General features: G+C 51.5%; 1 protein-coding gene across 2 annotated transcripts in view; it reads right to left on the minus strand.

The window, feature by feature from the left end:
- ANKRD23 (ankyrin repeat domain 23) overlaps positions 1-9,550 on the minus strand; it is a 34,001-nt gene that overhangs the window by 7,492 nt on the left and 16,959 nt on the right. Inside the window, exons 5-9 of one of the 2 annotated variants that reach the window (XM_029284243.1) lie at positions 9,077-9,175; positions 8,697-8,795; positions 8,500-8,598; positions 7,018-7,116; positions 6,099-6,207 (exon numbers count right to left, since the gene is read on the minus strand). In XM_029284243.1, the coding sequence (XP_029140076.1) occupies positions 6,103-6,207; positions 7,018-7,116; positions 8,500-8,598; positions 8,697-8,795; positions 9,077-9,175 (501 nt within the window). In that variant the 3' untranslated portion in view covers positions 6,099-6,102. Of the gene's footprint in view, positions 1-6,089; positions 6,208-7,017; positions 7,117-8,499; positions 8,599-8,696; positions 8,796-9,076; positions 9,176-9,550 lie in introns of those variants that run through there. The other variant, XM_015816522.2, reaches the window with a different exon arrangement.

Below are 9,550 nucleotides of genomic sequence, written 5' to 3' on the forward strand. Positions count from 1 at the left end.
GCGATAAATAAGTGGGTTTTGGGTTGCAGTTTGGGCACTCGGTCTCTAAAAGGTTCGCCATCCCTGGTCTTAAGAGATTGGGTTGAGCTGAGATTTCCCCCAAACAATTTTTAGGGGGGGGGGAATTGTTTTGCAGCTTGCAACGTCTGCCTTTCCCGGTCAGAAAGGTTCCCCTCCCTTAGATTATCCTGTTTTGCTGCCGTTGTGCCGTTAAACGTTTCATGGCTGCTCCTTGTCTCCGTGTTCCAGGGAAAAGCCAAAGCAAGTTCACTCTCCAGGAAGAGACAAGCCAGAGCACGGGGGTTTGACTTCCACACGGGACGCTAGGGCTGCAGGTGGGCGAGCCCAGGAGGGCCCCCCCTCCCTTAAAACCTTCAGCGCTTCTCCTGGCTCCTGCCCGGGTTTCAGACGGACTTCTCGTTGGGCCACCGGCGTTTCCAAAAAGACGCTTCCTAAGCCGGGAGGAGCCTGGCCCTCTCGGGGTAGGGGATCTGGCTGGACCAAAACACCAGCGGCTTCCACTGCTCCGGCTGGGCTACTACGCGTAAGACATTTGTAAGCAGCGCTTGATTGCGGAGGGTTGGTGGGCCCGGGCAAAATGTGTTCGTGGCGGAGAGCAGCGGCCAGCAAATACAGACTCGACTCTTTGGACGGCTGTGGTGCAAATGGACGGGCAGGGAGAGGGGGGGCAGTTGCCAGGCCCTTCCTGCTCCTTGCCTTCTCAGCGTCTCTGCTTCCACTTTCCCGCCGTGCGGATCTCTCGGGGGGGTCCCTGGCGCACGTCCCCTAAAAGCACTTCCACTTGCCAGATTTTGCAGCAACGGCCTCAACGTTCGCTTGTGCCACCTGTCGTTGGCTGCAGGCCCCCCAATCTCGGCTCTGGGGCCCGAGCCCGCAGGCCTGCCGCCTTGCCTGGTTCCGATGCCCTGCCTTGCTGACCTGGGTTGCAAGCCGTGGTTCTTGGGGAACCCCCCCCCCAAGCTCACCCGAGTGCCTGCGCCAGGCCCAGCACCCCACCCACCGTCCCTGCCCAAACAGTGCCAAAGACCAGCTCTGGGAATCCTGCACCTCTCTTCTGCCTCGTGGCACCGGGCTTGCCAGCTTCCTGTTTGCCCTTGGATCAGCTCCCCTGGACCAAGCGGGGATTTCTCCCGAGGGACTTCTGCTGCCGAGGAGGGGCAGACAGCTCCTGGGCCCCCAGCCTGTTCTCTCCCCCGCGGCTGCTGTCCTTGAAACGTGGAAGCCCCCCACCCCGCTTTTTCTGGGGCTGCCCCTTTTACCTGCTTGGGAAGAACAGCGGGTCTCCGGTTTTTCCCTGGATGATCTTCCGTCGTGGATTTCCACTCCCGAGCTCTCGCTGGCAATTCCATTTTTTTCCCCCCTCGGGCGAGGGAAGCTCTCCACTCCAGCTTTGGCAGAGAGACTTTCCCACCTCTCATTGCTGTACACAGTATTTTTCCCCCCCTCCCTCTGGGACATGCCCACCCCCAAATCTTATTTTTTAAAGTCAATAAAGAAACCGCGGGTTCAGGGCGAATCCCCTTCCCTTTCTCAGCCTCTCCCTTTTCACAGCCAACAGCAGAACGTGTCCGAACGGTTGCGTGTTCAGTTTGGGTAATAATTTGTTTGTCACCTGCCCACCAGCTGTGTCTTCCAGGGGGATTATCTATCCCAGGGGTCCCCAACCTTGGCAACTTTAAGACTTGTGGACTTCAACTCCCGGCTGGGGAATTCTGGGAGTTGAAATCCACAAGTCTTAAAGGTGCCAAGGTTGAGGACCCCTGAATCTATCCTTATGCATCCGTATATAAGTTACTGATGATGGTAGAAGAAGCCTGCATCTTTTCTCTCTCTCTCTCCTAGTTGAGGGGAGTATCGTCATGATTCAGGGTCAGGGATTAAAAACGGGATGGGGTTAAACCCCCCCCCCTTCCCCACTTTTTTCCTAGGAAGCATATCATGCTGGAGAGATGCACTGCTTTTTTTTTTTTTCCCCCCACCCACAAGAACACCTAGGGATGAAAGTCTGATTTGGGCACGCCTGTCCTTTGGCGGAGATGTGCTTTTTTTTTTTGCCAGTCTGCCACGGTGAGACCTTGGGTTTGTATTCAGGATTAGACCCAGTTAATCTGTAAGACAGGAGGAGGAGGAGGAGAAGCTGGTGGCTCCTTACACACCAGAGGGAATAGTTCTCTCATTCCTTATCATCCTTTGAGGTACTGCCGGGCAGATAATAATAATAATAATAATAATAATAATAGTAGTAGTAGTAGTAGTAGTAATAATAATAATAATAAAGTTGGAAGGGACCTTGGAGGCCATCTAGTCCAACCCCCTGCTCAGGCAGGAAACCCTATACCATTTCGGACAAATGGCTGTCCAGTCTCTTCTTAAAAACTTCCAGTGTTGGAGCATTCACCGCTTCTGGAGGCAGGTTGTTCCACTGGTTAATTGTTCTAACCGTCAGGAAGTTTCTCCTCAGTTCTAGGTTGCTTCTCTCCTTGCTTAGTTTCCATCCGTTGCTTCTTGTCCTGCCTTCAGGCGCCTTGGAGAATAGCTTGACTCCCTCTTCTTTGGGGCAGCCCCTGAGATACTGGAACACTGCTGTTGTCTCTTGGTCTGCAGTCACACGCAGGCGAAGCCCGGTCCACTCAAGATCTAGCTGATGCATTGGCACAACGTGCTAAACTAGGTTAATGTTAACCTTGGCTTTTTTTGCAGTTTAGCACGTGGGGCGAACCCAGCGTGTTTTTCGGATTGGTGTATTGGGGGGGTTTCAGAAAATGGGTTCCTCTAGTAACCAGGCTGAGCAGATCTTTATTCTGCCTTCCTAGAAAAGCAGATTCCTCCTTTTCCTTGGCACCATTAGAACAACTAGCATCTCCTTCCTAATTCTGCTGGCTGGCATGCAAGTTCTTTCAGGAAACGTGTCTGAGATGATTTCAAGAAGGCAACCATGGTGAATGCTTGCCAGAGTGCCTGGGGAGAAATAGCAGGGCCCCGCAGGTAGAAAGCTAGCACAGCAAAGACTGGGCTGGGCTGGAACCTCCCTCACTGATACACTAGCCCAGGGGTAGGCAACCTTGGCTCTTTTATGACTCGTGGACTTCAACTCCCAGAATTCCTGAGCCAGCATGAGGGAAACTTTGGCCTCTTCATGACTCGTGGACTTCAATTCCCAGAATTCCTGAGCCAGCATGAGGGAAACTTTGGCCCCTTCATGACTCGTGGACTTCAACTCCCAGAATTCCTGAGCCAGCATGAGGGAAACTTTGGCCTCTTCATGACTCGTGGACTTCAACTCCCAGAATTCCTGAGCCAGCATGAGGGAAACTTTGGCCCCTTCATGACTCGTGGACTTCAATTCCCAGAATTCCTGAGCCAGCATGAGGAAAACTTTGTCCCCTTCATGACTCGTGGACTTCAACTCCCAGAATTCCTGAGCCAGCATGAGGGAAACTTTGGCCCCTTCATGACTCATGGACTTCAATTCCCAGAATTCCTGAGCCAGCATGAGGAAAACTTTGTCCCCTTCATGACTCGTGGACTTCAACTCCCAGAATTCCTGAGCCAGCATGGGGGAACTATGGCCCCCTCATGACTCGTGGACTCCAACTCCCAGAATGCCTGAGCCAGCATGGGGGAACTATGGTCCCCTCACGACTCGTGGACTTCAACTCCCAGAATTCCTGAGCCAGCATGGCTCAGCTTGGAAACCTCTCCCTTTCCCCTCAACATGGCTGGCTCAGGAATTCTGGGAGTTGAAGTCCACCAGTCATAAAAGAGCCAAGGTTGACTACCCCTGAACTAGCATTTTGTTGCCAGGAACTTTGGACCGGAGGACTCTTGCAATCTATGCATAGGGTGGTGACTTGGAGGGGGGTTTCTTTTGCACAGAAATTGGGGCCTTGAATCTCTGTTCAACGGGTGTAAATAAATTTTCCTTTCAAGGTAAGTCACGGTCCAGCCTAGAAAAGACTAACCCATTTCAAGACCGACCTTTTGTTACACAGCCACGCTTGCTCTCAACTCCCCATCTTTCAAGACACAAAAATACTTTTTTATTATTTACAAAAGAAAAAAAATCACATCACAGCAGCACTGCCCTCACAGAGTTTTGAGGGACAGAAGTCTTAGCAATGTACAGTTCGACTCCTAAGTGGAATTTCTTTCTGGAAACCCCCCCCCCCCCATCCCCAGTCTTGCCCACGCAACCCCTCCATTCGCGGTGAGGGGTGTTGCGGTGGGCATGGATGGAGGGGCCAGTCCTGAGAGGATACCGAAGACCAAAGACCACTGCCAAGCAACCTCAAAGCCAGGGAGGTGGCTAAGACTGATGGATTGCCTGTGCAGGGTGGCCTGGTATGACTTAAGACCAGGGCTGGGGAACTGTGGCCCCTTTATCCGGGGCTTCAACTCCCAGAATTCCTTGGAGTTGTCACACTAGCTCAGGAATTCTGGGAGTTGAAATCCATTGATCATAAAGGGGCTACAGTTCCCCCCTCCCTGACTTAGCCAAAAGGACTACAGTATCATTTACGACACCTTTGGGGTCACAATCGATGCAAAGAAGTGAAGTTGGCACTGAAAAATTCAAGTAATCGTCTTCAGCCGCCCTTTCTCTGGAAAAGAGAGACGGGAAGGGCGGGAATAAGTAAATAAATAATCGCCAGAGCCGGTATAGGGTACGAGTCCCGTTCCGGAGTAAGAGAGAGAGCAAGGCTGGCTTCATGGATGCCCCTCCCGGCTCTGGGGTACGTTCGTTGAAGGCAGACCTTGAAGTCATGAGTAAGGTAGACGTCAGTAGGGGGAACCCAGTCCCCCAAGCGAAGGAGTTACTAGAGGGAGGGGGTGCCTGCTTGGCATGTGTCCCGCACCCCCACCCCCTGGAATAATCCATCACAGAGCTTGCAAAAGGATGGCCGGCCGGCCCTGTGCAAACTCTGCGCTGTTGGCCATATTTGGCCTCTTCTTTCATTGAAGGACATTGAATTGTTGGGAGGAGCCGGTGCTGTTTGAGGAGAACAGTTTTATCTATCCAGCAGCACCAAGTTTGTCCTCTTTAATGTACCAAGGAGTGAAGGGGGGGGGAGGACACCCAGACACCAGATCAGCAGTGGCTGGAAATGGTGACACAAGGGAACAGCCGCTGGCAGCTTTGCCAACTGGAGAGGTGGGCCAAAAAAGGCAAGGGGGTACACTTATATCACCTGCTTCACCAGGAGACGTTGACTCGTTCCAGAGAAGAGCTTCATCTTTTGGGGTAACAAGCTCAAAAGAGGATTTCAATCTGGCCTCCCACCAGGGGCCTGAGGAACTCCCCACCTCTGGAAGAAAGCTTGCCAGCCCTCAACCCCAGCGTCGGGGAGGGCTGTGACCAGAAGCCCCTTCCAGGGGAGCTGTGGCCCAGATCCCACCAATATACGTGGCAGGTTGGAAGCGAGGCCAGATGCTTCCTCTAAAACACGGGACTTGCTTCTCCGCAGATCCAGGGAGTAGCTGGACTACCGTAGTGGCATTGTCCCTTGGAACTGAGCCAGCTGTGGGACTCGGCTCTCTGCCATTCACAGTCCCCTAAACATCTGCCTCCCTAACTGGTAGATGCTCGGATCAGGCCTGTTTTGCCCATCTGGAGTTGGCAGGGGAGCCTCACGGCTTTGGCCTTTCTCCTTGCAGCCCCCTGGCTTCCGGGGTGCTTAAGCCCACGGGACTTTGGAGGCCGGAAGGCAGAGCTTCCCTCTGGAGACTTAGGCCCCACCAGGCTGCCCTCTGCTGGTAGCCAGGAGGAATGCAAGGGTGCCAAGGTTGTCCCCTGCCCAGATTTGCTGCATGCACAAAAAAAGTCTCCCTCTCAAGAGACAAAAGTTGCAGGAGGTTCCAGAGCCCAGACAGCTGCCCCACATCAGCTGGGGATGCAAGAAACCTCCCCCCACTATTTTTGTTGTTGTTCTCTCCGCGCCAGGGTTGAAGAGGAAAGGCTAATCTGCCCAGTTTGGTGCAAAATAGGGACGAGGATGGTGAGTTGGTCACAGGGTGGTGAAGGAAGGGGGAGAGTCAACACCCCATTACCCAAGATACCCCCCCCCCCACACACACACACGCTCAGCAGCTCCTGGCTAGGCCTTGCTGCCGGTTGGCGCACACTTGCAGCGTCTCCCGGATCCCTGTCTGCCAGTCCTTCACCAGGTCTACTGGGGTGACCGTCGCCTGCCAAGACACAAGAGTGGCTCATAATTAGAAGCAAAGTAGAGCCTCCCCCCCAAAAAAAACCCTAACCCCCATTGGCCACAGAAGCCACAAAGCTCTTTCTCTTATCTGTGGAGATTCTCAGTTATCCAGGTCTAGCGAAATGTCTTCAGGGAAAAACAAAAGTCCAGGGGCCTTTTGAAAAAGCCCCTTTGGCGACTTGCTTTCTCTTATTCAACAGCATGCTAGTCCTCATGAGGAAGAGGTAACCTGTACCTGGCCTACGTGAGCACTCCCAACTCCTTTTGCTGCCTCAACTCACTGATCATCCATCCAGCATTTTTCATTATGCTCAGAGAACATAAAGCTATAAAAGAACCCAGCAAATATTCTCACTAAACTGAAGGGCAGCTACAGAACAGTTTCATCCATTTTTCTTTCACTTTTCACTTTTGTACTAACTCTTGATTTAAAAAAAAAAAGCATTATATGACAGAGGTATGTTTAAACCTGACTTCTTTTGCTATCTGTGACGGTTCCAGCCACTGAAAGACCTTTTAGAGAATTGTCCCACAACGAGGAATGGTTAAGAGGTTAAATTAGGGATGTCCAACCTTGGCAACTTTAGGAACTGTGGACCTCAACCCCCAGGTCTTCCTAAAGTTGCCAAGGTTGGACCTCTCTGGATTAAATTATGCATATGAATAGAGGCACTAAAGCGCCAGGTCAACTCACATTCTTCCAGATACTTCCAAAAAGTATCTCTGTCCCCACTTAAGATGCTACATTAGCAATGGAGCACCCTACCACCCTCCGGAGTTTTTTGCTCACCTCATTCTGGATGCTAAGTTTTGCTCCATACATCAGCAGGGTCTTGACCGCCTTGAATCGTCCTAGCCTGACTGCATCGTGAATGGGCGTATCTCCTTCCTGGCCAGGGAAAGAGACAATGTCTGCGCTCATACAACACACTTAACTTGGGTTATGGATTAACTCATTATCTGGCCTCGCACACCACTTTGGACTAACCCGGGGTAGACAACCTTGGCTCATTTTATGACTCGTGGACTTCAACTCCAGGAATTCCTGAGTCAGCATGGCTGGTTCAGGAATTCTGGGTGTTGAAGTCCACAAGTCATAAAAAAGCCAAGATTGCCTACCCCTGGAGCAACCAAACAGACTGGGTTTGGGTTTGCATTTCAGGTTGAGTCACCAAAAACGAGTCTAAGGTAACCAAGCTTAATGTGCAGTCCAAGTGCATCTACTGCAGGGGTGTCCAATCTTGGCAGCTTTTAAGACTTGTGGACTTAAGCTTCTTAAAGGTGCCAAGATTGGACACCGCTGATCGACTGGGTCTTTAGTGGCTTGATGAAGCTTATTTTGTAGACGCAGCCAATGAAAGAGTGCGTGAAGTCCTCTCCATCTTGCTCCTGCTTCTAAGATGGAAAGGGGCTACTGGAAACTTTCAGCATTTCAGTCAGCAAAAGACCCCTGTCCAATCCTTGGAGTGGCATCCTTGGTAAGGAAAGTCAAGAATCTGTATTCTATGAACTGGTTCATACACTGCACCAAGACATGGATTAATGCGCTGGATTCAAACCGTTCAAAGAGATACAATAGCGAAGCCAGCCAGATTTGTGAGCCTTATCCAGACCCATCTCATTAAGCCATTAAAAAGTTTTCCTTGTTGAGCTTTGTATATTTACTATATGAAGTACCTGCATTTTAATAACCTAGACTTGGTTTATTGTGTCAATCCGCTCCTTAACTGGCAGAGTGCTCCAAAATCCCAATGTAGACCTCTCCCTACCAGGATTTGGAGAGAGTTTTGCTGGATGCAGATAGGTTCTCTGGCACCAGGCCAAGGTCCCTACCCCATGGCTTGATTGAATAATGTTTAGTGCCAAAGAAATCAACACCACTCACTGATAGGCGCCTGCAAAGGCGCCTTATCGTTGCTCTTATGTTTGATCAGGGACCGAGTTTATCGTTGGGTCAATTTTAAAGGTGCATAGAAATGGCTATAGAAGCTGGATTCATATTACACCTTTGACTAACTTGAGATGGGTGGGGAGATTCAGCAAGATGTCAGAATCCAGTCCTTGTCTTGGCATAGGTGAACCTGGCCATCATGCAATGTTTATTTGAGCACTGAGTCCTGGTCGCCCAAGGTTCAGACTGAAGCAAATAGCTTCCTTATTATCAATCTTTCTCCCACAAAAAGAGAATTGGGAGAACGTCACTCTAATGAAGGTTGAGCTGGAGATGGCCAGGATGGGCTACCCCCTGTGTTCGTCCCCCTGCTTCCTGCACCTTATCTTGGGCATTGATCTTTGCTCCACAGGCAATGAGGTGTTCAGCGCAGTCACAGTGGCCAGTCCGGACAGCCACGTGCAAGGGGGTGCTCCATAGCTGCAACCAATCAGAACAAAAGGTCCACCATGAATCCCTAGGTGGGATGTGGCTCATCTAGGTACAGGAAAGGGGATCCCCATCTTTCCATTGCTTACCTTGTCCCGGGTGGAAATTTTGGCTCCACGGCTGATCAGCCCCTTGAGGATGTCCAGATGTCCCCCACGGCAAGCCCAGAACAAGGGCGTTGCTTCCAGCTGTGCCAAACAAAGCCCAAGAGGCTAAGATCATTTCCACAACCTGTGAGTGCTGCATCTGTTGAACTACTATTTCCTGCCAGGGAGGAAACTGGGGGAGGCTGACACCAGGTTGGGACGGCTGACAAACCAGGGACCCAGCCCTCCTATTTCAGGGGGAAGGTCTCCCGGAATGCAGGCTCGCTTTGTACAGAACGCCCCATATTCTCGGCAACCTCCGCACTCCGGGATCTCAGCAACTCTGGGATGGGGGGATTTATAAGCCGTCAATCAAGGCTCACCATGTCTCTTGGCTCCAGCTTGGCGCCTGCTTCCAGCAGCTTGTCCACGATCTGTTTGTGGCCCCGCAAACAGGCTCGGTGCAAGGCTGTGCACTGGAACTGTGGCAGAGAGCAATGGTTAAGGCTTTGGGAGAATTCTCCAGCCTGGATTTCCCACCACTCTGGTCTGGTGTGTGGAGCCTTTGTGTCCCAAGCCACACTCATGTGCACTACTCAGGGGGCCTTGAGGACACAGATAACCCTCCAGGTGGCCTCAACGGCTCTCTAAAAGAAGGCCAATGACCAGCTGCCTCCAAGGAATATAAACCCTTCCATTCCCCACCATCTAGTCAGAGCCGGAGAAGCTTCTTAGATGAGAAGTGAAACATCTTCAAAGAAAAACAAAGTCCAGTTGCCTCCTGAAAAAGCACCGCCCACTCACAACACGATGACTCAAGGTAGCTGACACGGATCCAAGAACGCCATGTAAAAGCA

The sequence above is a fragment of the Protobothrops mucrosquamatus genome, unplaced genomic scaffold, assembly GCF_001527695.2.
Source record: "Protobothrops mucrosquamatus isolate PMUCROS unplaced genomic scaffold, P.Mucros_1.0 scaffold462, whole genome shotgun sequence".
Classification (NCBI taxonomy): domain Eukaryota; kingdom Metazoa; phylum Chordata; class Lepidosauria; order Squamata; family Viperidae; genus Protobothrops; species Protobothrops mucrosquamatus.